General features: G+C 37.5%; 1 protein-coding gene across 14 annotated transcripts in view; it reads right to left on the bottom strand.

Annotated features, from left to right (window-relative positions):
- ZNG1A (Zn regulated GTPase metalloprotein activator 1A) overlaps nucleotides 1-10,764 on the bottom strand; it is a 59,004-nt gene extending 48,240 nt beyond the window's left edge. For 4 of the 14 annotated variants that reach the window (XM_054657879.2, XM_054657882.2, XM_054657880.2 and 1 more), the window contains exons 1-4: nucleotides 10,448-10,687; nucleotides 7,337-7,423; nucleotides 4,906-5,002; nucleotides 3,717-3,808 (exon numbers count right to left, since the gene is read on the bottom strand). In XM_054657879.2, the coding sequence (XP_054513854.1) occupies nucleotides 3,717-3,808; nucleotides 4,906-5,002; nucleotides 7,337-7,423; nucleotides 10,448-10,586 (415 nt within the window). In that variant the 5' untranslated portion in view covers nucleotides 10,587-10,687. Of the gene's footprint in view, nucleotides 1-3,716; nucleotides 3,809-4,905; nucleotides 5,003-7,336; nucleotides 7,424-10,447 lie in introns of all 14 variants that reach the window. The other 10 variants (XM_063788025.1, XM_063788026.1, XM_063788028.1 and 7 more) reach the window with 6 other exon arrangements.
- Nucleotides 10,765-13,049: the final 2,285 nt, after the last annotated feature.

Here is a 13,049-nt window from a genome sequence, read left to right as displayed (position 1 = left end):
CAGCCTCCCAAGTAACTGGGATTACAGGCTCCCACCACCAAGCCAGGCTAATTTTTGGTATTTTTAGTCGAGATGGGGTTTCACTATGTTGGCCAGGCTGGTCTTGAACTCCTGAACTCGTGATCTGCCCATCTCGGCCTCCCAAAGTGCTGAGATTGCAGGCATGAGCCACCGAGCCCGGCCAGCAACAGATTTTTAATGGAGATGAAATGGCCTCTTTTTGGAAGAAGATGCCATTTAGGACTTTCATAGCTATAGAGAAGTCAATGCCTGGCTCCAAAGATTCAAAGGACAGGCTGACTCTCTTGTTACAGGCTAAAGCAGCTGGTGACTTCAAGTTGAAGCCAATAATCATTTACCATCCTGAAAATTCTAGGGCCATTAAGAATTATGCTAAATCTCCTCTGCCTGTTTTCTATAAATAATAAAGCCTAGATGACAGCACATCTGTTTACAGCATGGTTTATTTTAAGTCCACCATTGAGATCTACTGCTTAGAAAAAAAAACATTCCTTCAAAATATTATTGCTCATTGACAACGCACCTGATCACCCAAGAGCTGTGATGGAGATGTACAAGGAGATTAATGTTGTTTTCATGCCTGCTAACACAACATCCATTCTGCAGCCCACTGATCAAGGAGTAACTTTGACTTTTAAGTCTTATTTAAGAAATATATTTCATAAGGCTATAGCTACCATAGACAGTGATTCCTCTGATGGATCTGGGCAAAGTAAATTGAAAACCTTCTGGAAAGGATTCATCATTCTAGATGCCATTAAGAACATCTGTGATTCATGGGAGATCAAAGTATCAACATGAATAGGAGTTTGAAAGATGATTCCAGCCCTCACAGATGACTTTGAGGGATTTCAGACTTCAATGGAGGAAATAACTGCAGATGTGGTGGAAACAGTAAGAGAACTAGAATTAGAAGGGGAGTCTGAAGATGTGACTCAATTCCTGCAATCTCATAAGGAAACTTTTAACTAATGAGAAGTTGTTTCTTATGGACGGGAAAAGAACGTGGTTTCTCGAGATGGAATCTACTCCTGGTGAAGATGCTATGAACACTGTCGAAATGACAACAAAGGATTTAAAATATGACAGAAGCTTCATTGATAGAGCAGGGTTTGAGAGGACTGACTCCAATTTTGAAAGAAGTCATACTGTGGGTAAAATGCTATCAAATAGCATCATGTGCTATAGAGACATCTTCTATGAAAGGGAGAGTCAACTAATGCAGCAAACTTCATTATCATCTTATGAAATTGCGATAGCCACCCCAACCTTCAGTAACTGCTACCCTGATTGGTCAGCACCCATCAACATTGTGGCAAGACCCTCTACCAGCAAAAAGATTATGACTTGCTGAAAGCTGAGATGATCGTTAGCATTTTTTAGCAATAAATATTTTTAATTAAGGTATGTATGTTTTTTAGACAATTCTATTACACATTTTATAGACTACAGTATAGTATAAACACAGCTTTTTTTTTTTTTTTTTTTTTTAAGAAATGGGGTCTCATGCTGTCATCCAGGCTGGAGTGCAGTGGTGCAATCATGACTCACTGCAGCCTCAAACTCCTGAGCTCAAGTGATCCTCCCAAGTAGCTGGGACTACAGGCCTGTGACATCACACCCGGCCAAAACGCATAACTTTTATATGCAATGGGAAACAAAAAAATGTGTGTGACTCACTCTATTGTGATATTCAGTTTACTGCAGTGATATGGAACTAAGCCCACAACATCCCTGCGGTATGGCTGTACAGTATAAGAATCACCTGAAGGGCTTATTAAAAACAGCTTGCTTGACCCCCTCCCTTAGAGATTCCGATTCAGTAGATCTGGGTTGGTCAAGAATTTGCATTTCTAACAAGCTCCCAGCTGAGGCTGAGGCTGCCATTCAACATACTACCAAGTAGCACTGGCATAGAGAGATCCCTGGAATAAAATTTACCTACTTGTGTGTGTGTGTATGAATGTGTGTGTGTGTGTGCGTGTGCGTGTGCATGTGCGTGTGTGTGTGTGTGTGTATACAGTCTTGCTCTGCTGCCTGGGCTGGAGTGCAGTGGCGTGATCTCGGCTCACCGCAACCTCCGCCTCCCAGCTTTCAAGCGATTCTCATGCCTTAGCCTCCTGAGTAGCTGGGATTATGGGGTGCGCCACAACGCCTGGCCAGTTTTTGAATTTTCAGTAGAGACTGGATTTCACCATGTTGGCTAGGCTGGTCTTGAACTCCTGGCCTCAAGGGATCCACCTGCCTCAGCCTCCCAAAGAGCTGGGATTACAGGCACGAGCCACCATGCCCAGCCCCTACTTGTATATCACAATAGTGAGATGATTACTTTTCAACTTTCTTCTTTGTATTTTTTAGGTATTTAAATTTTCTTACAATGAATGTTCCATCTTTACCCAAACAATAAAATCTTTATTGTAAAGAAAGTTAGAAGCAAGAAACATTAACATTTTTTATAACTACAATTTGTATAAAAGCTTTCTCTGTGATCTTTAGTTTTTCTTTCTTCCTCTGAAAAGCTGAATCGTGTTTAATTAAACTCTCAAAAGTATCAAGTTTTTGTCTATAAAATGGCAAAACTGGGTATGATGAAATAAACTGATATTTGCTATTTCTAATAAAAGCATACAATATATTTTTCTTTCTTACCAGATTCAAATATTTAACACCAACATATTAGTCCAAGTCCTATCATCAGTCAGATTTATCAGAAAGGTATGAAAACCCATGCCTACTATAAGGACCAAAATAGCCTAATTCAATACTACTTTGAAAACATGGGGACGATGTTATTATGTAATTGTTTTAATTACAATAACCACTGATCACATTTGAACTCTCAGGATACTTCAATATTTCTTTTGGACAACTATGACCTGTTTAGTAAATTACCCCCAAACACTTTAATATAGTTTTACAAATCGCCCCAATGCCAGAGACCCAGATCAAAAAAAAAAATAATGGTATGGGTCAGATTCACAGAATAAGCACTAACTTTTATGCAAACTGAAAATAAAGATTTTATCTAAAAGTTATTTGGGGAAAATAAGCAGACTTTATCAAGAATTAGAGCTTGGTAAGAAGGTAACAGAAACCCATTGTTAGAAACAGGTTGACTCTGTGTAGCTTTCCATAGTAGAGTTCAGAGTTTCCTGTCATGATTCCCTTATCAATGCAGTGTAATAACTACTTACACAGCACTTACATTGTATTAGGTATTATAAGTAATCTACAGATGATTTAAAGTATATGGGAGGATGTGCATAGGTTATAGGCACATACTACACCATTTTATGTAAGGGACTTCAACATTAATAGATTTTGGTATCCTCAGAGGTTCCGGAACTAATACCCCATGGATGCCAAGGGACAACTGACTGTACTTAGAGGTAGAATGTCTCTGCTCTTCCTACATGTCCTTATTTTTAACAACTTCTGTTCTTACAAATAATCCTAAGTCAATCAATAAAACTTCAAATTCTATTAACAGCTTAAAAGTACCAAGAAATACTCTGTTCATTCATTCAACTGCCAAAGAAAATGACAACCGAGTACTTTTCCTCTTTTAAACCAAAAAAAGTTTTTGGTTTAATACTAACAAAAGCTTTAATACTCATTTTAGATATTCCTCTAATACATCTATTTACAATATATCACAGAACTATATTCTGGTTATTAATAATCTCACTTCTTACCAGGATCTGCTAATCCAGTGGTCTCTAACAGTATGTAATCAAATTTCCCCTTCTTTTGCATCAAATTCTCAATAGCTCTAAGGCCATTGTCCCTGGAGAATACCAAAACATAATTTACAGTTAATTACCTAAATATTTTGAAGTGATTATTATAAACACTTTAAAATATATTCAACAACCCGAGACAAAAGTATCCTTAGGAATGTGAAAATTTAACTCACTTCTAACCTTCTAACAAAATGTCCGTCCCATATTTACCAGTGAGAAAACAATAGATGCATATATATAATAGGTAAAAAGAAATCATATACATAATAATACTTTATTAAAATTAAAAGCAGAGGAAACTTTATCTGACCAAGTATCTTTTTATAGCTTTATGAAATTTTTAAAAACAAACATACAAAATAATGATAAAATTTATTAACTATAGTAGTTTAATATAATAGCTAAAGGGACACTGATATAAAACACCATATAATTCTATTTTACATTAGGATGCAAGGTTTTAATTTCCTTTTTTCTTATTTTATCAAAAGTGAAGGAAAATCCTTAATAGATTATATTTTGGTTGTTCAAGAAAGTCTGTTATAATTTTATCCTTGCCAAAACATTTGACACAAAGTCAAATACCTAAGGGAGTAAATGATGCCGAAGAGATTTAATTCACTAGAATACACAAAATTAACAGTACAAGTAGTCATTTTTATAATTCATTCAACAAATATTTGAGTGCTACTATGTGTTGGGTAACTCTTCTAGGGTCTATGGTAGACTAGTGAACACTGTCCTTGGAAACTTAACTAGTAGAACATAATGTAAGGTTTTTCTCTTTTTTGATAGTCATTTTTTTTTATAAGGTTGAACACTTAGAAATATGACCAATGACAGATTAAATTCAGAGTAATCATTTTTTACATATGAGACTTTCATGCACTAGAGATTAAATAAGCCCTGACATCAAAAGCAATAAAAACTCAATAAAAGGACCAAAACATTAGAGCAGATAGAAAAGACAGCAAGAAACACTTTAAGAAAATGCTTCCTAATAAGTTTATTTTCTATTTGTTTGAAAATACAATGAAGCAAACTGTGTAAATTCAGTTAAATTACTCAAGAAAATTAAAGCTGGAAATATAATCAATAAACATTTCTAGTAAACCATGTACACAGTAAACACATTCCTCACCTCACTGAACAGCAGAGGCAACCGTTTCTAAGTTCCAGCCACTCTTCATAGAGCTCTCCACCTTGGCTGACAGCTAAGGATTTCTCCAGCGCACTTCCTAGAATAAATAACAAACAGCACTCTTCAGCTTACGTCCATTAGCCAACAAAAAACAAAGATGAGGATAACTCAATAATGGAGATCTTAAAGCAGAAACTGCATTTTATAACTTATATTCTTTCATTTTATTCATGCAGCCTCGATATCTAAATTACAGTACACTACATTATTTTAGCTTTTATTTAAGATGACTTAAGCCCTGAAAAAGACACATCCTAAACTGATAAACATACCTACTTCCTCCTTAGGCCTCTTACTTGGCCACCCCCATTTCTTAATAAAGTAGCTATCTTGAAGGCATTTTTTTCTTGTCCAGGGTAAACTTTCTAAATAGACTAGTATGTTTTATATACTGGATTCTGTACGCCCTTCAACCTCTTAAGAGACTGCCTTATCTACCTTTTTCTTTTCATTCTTCTTCTAAATTGTTTCTGTTAGACAAACTGCTGAATATTCCCAATGAGTAAAAACCCTAGTTCATCTTGAGGAAGGTTTTTGGCCAGTGTACCATGTGCTCATTTAAAAATTAAACTTATAGGGAGGCCAAGGCGGGCGGATCACGAGGTCAGGAGATCGAGACCATCCTCGCTAACACCATGAAACCTCATCTCTACTAAAATTACAAAAAATTAGCCAGGTGTGGTAGCGGGCGCCTGTAGTCCCAGCTACTCAGGCGGTTGAGGCAGGAGAGTGGCGTGAACCCAGGAGGCGGAGCTTGCAGTGAGCCGAGATCACGCCACTGCACTCCAGCCTGGGCAACACAGCGAGACTCCATCTCAAAAAAAAAAAAAAAAAAACCTAAACTTTTAGTCAAATTCACATATTTTCCTAGCAATACTCACTTAAGAAAGAATAAACTATATTTGAAATGCTTGTTATCTATAAGAATTATTTTAAATGTTTTACTTTTCCTCTAATAAAGAAATATACCAAACGGTGAAGTTCTAAAAGTCCACTAAGCAAATGAGCTCCCATAAAATCGAGTAGTTTTACACTTACATATTTTTTATATTTCAGCTAGGTATTAATAAAGAGCTTCTAAAGAGGTTGCTACAGAATTCGGACTATATACAGAACATTAATGAAACATGAAGAAAAGTATTGAGAATGCTGTGAAAAATAAAATTGCGAAAATGATCCAGGAAAAAATAAAGAAAATAGTAAGAATAAATGTAATCAGTGTGCAATAGGTTATTTAATAAGATGATGAAAAAAACAGTCTGTTATTAGAAATCTCAGGATTTTTGCCTAAAAAGCACTTTTCTCTTTAGTTTATTAAAACCAGAAATCGAATATAACTGGCTTCCCATCCTGTTCATAAAACCTAGCTCTTTTACTTTTTACAACTGAAAAAAAATAGTACATTTTAAAAGAAATCCTTTAATAGATATTGTTTTTTGGCTAGAAGTGAGCTTTGATTACAATTCAGACTTATGAAGAAAAACTCCTATAAGATAACAGAAGTATTGTGTCTACAGCTATTTTTTTGAATACAGTTTAATATTTGACTTGAGAAGTTAAGCACACTTATTTTCACAGATAACTTAAAATACATGAGGATAAAGACCATATGTTTAGCTTTATTTTTAAAATATTGAGTTTTAACTGCATTGCAGATAATAAACATTAAACAAAGTTAACTAATAACAGAAGCATTTTCAAATATTTTTCATGAGTTGCAATAGAGTCCATACAAAAGTGCCTTTCTAATTCCTAAAAAAAACATTTTTTGGCCAGGCATGGTGCCTCATGCCTGTAATCCCAGCAACTTTGGGAGGCCGAGGCGGGTGGATCACAAGGCCAGGAGCTCAAGACCATCCTGGCCAACATGGTGAAACCCTGTCTCTACTAAAAATACAAAAATTATCTGGGCATGGTGGCGCATGCCTGTAGTCCCAGCTACTCGGGAGGCTGAGGCAGGAGAATCACTTTAACCCAGGAGACAGAGGTGGCAGTGAGCTGAGATTGCACCACTGCACTCCAGCCTGGCGACAGAGAGAGACTCCATCTCAAAAAAAATAAAATAAAATAAAAAATAAACGTTTTTTCATATGTCTAGATTTTTACTTCTGGAGTCATTTATTTCAGGTAAAAATGTAGTTTAATTCTGTTAATAAGAACTCCAAAGTTACACAAAATAAAATTTTATTAAAACTAATTTCAGTATCTCAACCCATATAAATCTTAACAGAAATTAATCTAATTTTTCTAAAGCTATCCACATCAATACAATACCTTGCATTTTCATTGTTAAATATGGAATATCAATTCACCAGAGGAATAAACAGTCACACAAAATCTTGCAACATGACATTTATTGAACTTTACTTACCTTCCCCAAATTCATTTAAAATGACCGCTACTCTTTTACTATGTTGCTCTGTCAAAATATAGTTCAGAAGTGTTGTCTTCCCAGCACCTATAAAACATATTTTTTGTAAATAAAAAATTCAAAATAATTTTAAAGATACAAAAAACATATAAAGAATCCTAACGTTTTTGAGAATTTGCGTGCTATTTTTCATATATTATTTTAGTATAGAATATCCTAGAGGATAAGATTAAAGCATCCTTTGAAACCTGTTGAAAAATACTTTATGGAGACATAAAATTTTATAAATATTTACAAACACTCCTACAAGTTGAAACAGTTTCTTCAACCTAGCCTAACCTTCCCTAAAATTTACACACAATCTTTTATTTATAATGACCTTTTATTTCAACATTAACGAGACGCAACTTCAGGCTGACTATATGGCTACTTATAGTATGCTTTAAACAATCTATAAGGGAAGTTTTTATGAAATGGGGAATAGAGCCAGGTAGTGTCAACAATGGACAGAATGTTCAGTAAGATAAATTCATAAAGCTATACCAACTTTATCCAGCAGGTGGCATATGAAACCCAATATGTCAATCTCCAGTAGGAAAAAAAATAGGCTTGTGAACCGTACACACTAAAATTCATAGAGGAAAAAAAGAAAATCCTAACTGCATAGTATTGTAGTTCTATTGTATGACTATATCATTTCTTTATCTTTTTTTTTTGTTGGACATTTGGTTTGTTTCCAGTGTTTTACTATTACAGTGCTGCTAAAAACTTTTACATGTATGCTATACATGTCTTCTGAAATACATTAAGTTTTCTAGTATATAACTAGATCTTCCTATAACTAGGAAGATTTTACGGAGTATTAGGGTATTAATATCTTTTAGGTCATATTCCTCTCAAAGCTTTTTAAGAGATGAAGGCTTATATTTAGAGTACTTTAGGAAGCTCAACATCACAAAAATATGAAGTATAGTATGGAAGAGAGAGACTTAGGGCAATGAGGAAGATCTTAAAACCAGTCCAAGCCTGAGACAGAGGCCCTGAACATGAGTGTTTCACAGGGCAGTGATGTGAAAACTGAAAGGAAAGGGTGAATGTAAGAAATCTTCTAAGAGAAGATTTACTAGGGCTTTTTAACCATATTATGAAAAAAAAAAAACACTTTAAGACATAGTTCATTCATTCGAAGGTTTCTAATACGTTACAGATTTATGCTGGGCCTTGGTGAAAAAGTGAACAAGATAGTCTCTGCCTTCATAGAGCTTAGAAATATTAAGGGAAGGGGGGAATGGAGGGGAATTCAGTGAATAAGGAGGCAATTACGTCACAGGGTGACATATTCAATAGGAGATGCACAAAATGCTATGGAGAACCTAGGAGGGACATCTAGCCAGAGGAGTCACAGTAAAAAAGTACCTATTCCAAGGGGCTAAAACACTTGGCACCTTTGAAGTAACATTAGTTCATTGTGCGGGGCCAATGTGGCAGGGTGGAAAGGTTGGCAAGATCCAGATCCTACAGGTCCTTGTAATTCATGTTAAGGAATTTGAATTTTAACCCATAGGGACGCCACTGAAAGGTGTGACGCAGTCGGATTGACATTTATAAAGATCATTAAGGGTAACATGCAACGAATAAATGGACTCCAGATTACTCAGGAGGCTTTTAGAGTATTCCAAATGGTTGGGATCACAGAAGCAGGATTTGGGGGGATGGTAACAGATGAAGTTTCAGACATGTTAAGTTTTAAGTTGTAGGACATCAAAATAGATATTACACAGGTGTGTAGCTAAAGATGGACAAAGGGGGAAGGAGGAGGGAGCCTTAAAAAGAAGCCAGAGAATCAGGTGGAAAAATCAGAAGAAAAATGTAATAGAAGCCAAAAGAACAGTGTTTCAAAAAGGGAAAATGGTCAGGGATAGGAGTGAAACTATCCCTAGATTCAGCAACAAGGTTGCTGGTATTAATTCTCACTCCTGAGCTTCAGATCATTTTCTCCAATGATCTACTGACCTACCAGTGAGCAACACGGGAAAGGCCCGAGGGGCACGTTTGAAATACATTGTTTTGGACAAGAAATGTGTTCATCTTCTCAGCAGAGCAGCCTCTGAATAACTGTGGGGAAACGCCAAAAATAAATTCCTTTATAAAATTACTTCCGAGCAAAAAACGGGAATAAACTTACAGTCTACAAAGTTTTTAAAAAAACAAAAGCAGTTATTTCTTATTTTTACATAAAAGGTCACGAAGTGGCCCAAGTCTGTACCTGTCTCTAGCAACAACTAGGAATATTATTTCTCGGAAACAGTATCATTTTATTTACATTTCTTAACTTTTTCCAAACTTCTAATACAGTCATATATTTGTTCTAGCCCTTCTATTTAACTGTAAGGTTTAAAAATATATTTCTCAAACTTTTCCAGTAAGAAACTTCTAGTGTAAGTGCATAAACCGCCCTTCACGAAACTACCAAGTTCACAAACTTGTGGTTTCGAGTATCCCTGTACACTCTAAACGTTCTTAGTTTGAGAAATAGTCTTGGAGGACAGAGATTTTATTCTTACTTCCTACGCAGTGGTTTACAAACAGACCTCCAAAAAAAAGTGTTTAAGATGGGAGCACTTCCTGCCAACTGGCTGGAGGACTGTGGCTCGTGGGGAAGGGGAATCTACTGACGAAAGCCCCACGTGTCGGGCATTTTACAGACGGGACATCCTTTCATGGCAATAGGTAGGTGGCTCCGGCCCTGTTTCCCAGGTGACAGGTGTTTTTCCATTTTCAGGTGAGGTAGATGAGCGTCAGGAAGGTAAGATAACCTGGTAAGAGGTCACAGAGACAATTGGGGGGCGTGTCTTAGCTTCAAAGCCTTGTTTCAAAGGCTAACTTTCCATCTCACTTGAGAAACGGGAATCTAACGCAGAGGGGACCGGGCATCATTAACTCCCAAGATGAGAGGTAACCCCTACGAGAAGCAAGTGACCCAGCCCCTACCTCAAAGACATTTGCTCTTGATCATGAGGCCCCAATGCCTCAGGAGAAGAGGCACCGGCAGCCCGCAAAATCCCATGACACCAGAGTTCACGGCATTTTGTGACTGGGATGGTTAGTTACCTAAATACCCGGTGATGATTGTGACTGGGATCTTGGCGCCGAGGCCAGACTTTTCCTCCTCCTCGCTTTGCGTCGTCTCAATGGGAACCAATTCAGGACAATCCTCTTCCTCATCCGCAGATCCAACAGCCGGTAACATTCCGGCCTACAGCACGTCCCTACCTCAGCTGAACCGCTGGGACCAACATGCCGGACAGCAGCCGCGCACGCCCAGCGCGCCACGCCGGGCCTGCCCGGGGCCTGACGTCATCACATCGCGACGCCAGCTGATCCCGCCCGGATTACCTGGGCTCTGGACGAGAAGTGCCTCGTCCCTTAGCCACACCCCCCGGGGAGGTGGGCTCTCCCCGACGACAGCTGGCCACGCCCCTGGGCGTGTTCTGTGAACCTGAGCGACGCTGCGGAGAGTCCTTAGGGCGCACTAACCACCTGTCTGAAGGTGTCGCTGGCGCCTAGAGCCTTAATAAGCTGCTGCCTGTAGGTAGAGCTGAGGCCAGCCTGCTGGAAATCTGGAGTGGGTAGCCTGACCTAACCAGTTCCCACAGGGCATAGATTTTATCAACTTGATTTTTTAGTCTGGTTAAAAAAAAAAAGTTTTAATTCATAGGGGAAAGAATGGAAGGTTATAACATTACAATTTTAATTGTAATTTTTATACCTGAAGGATAACCGGTGACACTTTTTTCTTTTTTTATTATTACATATTATATATGTAATTCCAAATTTTTAGTATTCATGCATCACTTTTATTTACTTTTTTCTCATTATTTATTTGGACCTCAGGTAACCTAAGTTCATTAATCATATTTGCTGGTGCATGACACTCTCATCACTAATCCATAGATAGCCCTTCTTTCTAATATAAATTTATAGTGAACTCCTTTGACCTCATTCCTAACCTAAAAGCATTACCAGTAAGTTACACGTACCTATGTGCACCGCCCCTGCTTCCAATCCACAGCCTGCCCCATAAGGTAGTAACAACAGTCATGAATTGGTTCTGGATTGCTGATCATTCCCTGTTTTCTTTTTAGTTTTATCACATATCCCACGTATGTACTTAGAGAATATGTTGTTTAATTTTGGGTGTTTTTGAGCTTCATAAAATTATCCATATAATATATAAACTCCTGAGGCTTGCTATATTTTTCAGCATCACTGCTGTCTTGTATTCTATTGTGTGGCTACACGGCAATTTATTCATTTCCTCTCAATTGTTCCAGGTTTTGCTCTTATGAACAGGGCTGCTATGAACATTTTTCCTGACATATGTGTGTGCAACTTCCTCTTGAGTGTCTGTGTAAGAGTTGAATTGCTGGGTCCTAGATTATTCAAATGTTTTACTTCACAAGAAAATGCACAGTTATTTTTCAAAATGTTTGTACAAATTGATACATTTTCCCAGCAAATTATAAGAGATCTCATTGGTCTGTATGTCAATATTATCAGGCATGCATTTTTCACCAATCAATTGAGTACAAAAGAAGACTTCATTGTGATCTTCATTTGCATTTCCTTGATTACTAACAAGGTTGAGAATCTTTTCATGTGTTTTGGCAATATTTAATTCTTAGAATGACCCTGTAGAGTGTTATCCCTCTTTCAAACATGAGGCACCAAGAGTTAAGTTACTTGTCCAGGTTAGGTCATAAAAATCTATCTGATGCACAAGTAGAATGTTTTACTACTGTCCTGATGCCAAATAGAAGGTTGACTTTTCCTTCCTTCTCTGAAATTCCCCATAAAATATACTGTGTGTATTCCATTAGTTCTACTGATAAGTATATATAACTTGAAAGTATTTATCACGCCTTTTGCAGAACACAGTTAAGACAGAGGGTTTATATTTGTGCAAATGAGTATATTATATTCACACATACACTCGGTCTGAGAAATCAGGTCTTGAATGCTTTGCCAGCTTTGACAATGTAACCATGAACCAGCTGAGGAAGAAATAAGGCAAATACCTTAGGCATGGTGGTTCAGTTCACTTTATTCTACCAAAGGAGAGAAGCTGTGATGGGTAGCCCAAAATAGATAGCTTACGCCCTAAACACAATGGTTCATAAGCTTTTTCATTTCAGGAATGCTATGAAGTATTGATTTTTTTGGCAACCTAAGGGAAGGAGTAACATTGCACCCACAGGCATCACACTATTTGCTTGATGTCCCTTCAGCACTGCATTACTGCCTGAATAGCAGCTATTACAGCCCTCACCCCCTTCTTTGACATATTTTTTTAAGTACATTCTTGTGGGTTCCCAATATGGCACTGGCTGAATGTTATACTAAAATCCCTCTTTCTGTTTTTTGAGACAGGGTCTCACTCTGTCGCCCAGCATGGATTGCATTGGCACGATCACAGCTCACTGCAGTCCTAAACTCCTGGGCTCAAGTGATCCTCCCGTCTCAGCCTCCCAAGTAGCTGGGACTCCAGTCATATGCCATTACATCTGGCTAATTTTTCTTTTTCTTTTTGGTAGAGACAGGGTCTCACTATGTTGTCCAGTCTGGTCTAAAGTCTCATCTCTAACAATGAGCAACCTGTAACCTATGAGGCCAGCTCAGTCAAGTTGACCAAATAGCATTGTTGTAACAGTAT

The sequence above is a fragment of the Pan troglodytes genome, chromosome 11 (genome assembly GCF_028858775.2).
Source record: "Pan troglodytes isolate AG18354 chromosome 11, NHGRI_mPanTro3-v2.0_pri, whole genome shotgun sequence".
In the NCBI taxonomy this organism is placed as follows: Eukaryota; Metazoa; Chordata; class Mammalia; order Primates; family Hominidae; genus Pan; species Pan troglodytes.
This window is presented reverse-complemented; position numbering and strand designations above follow the sequence as displayed.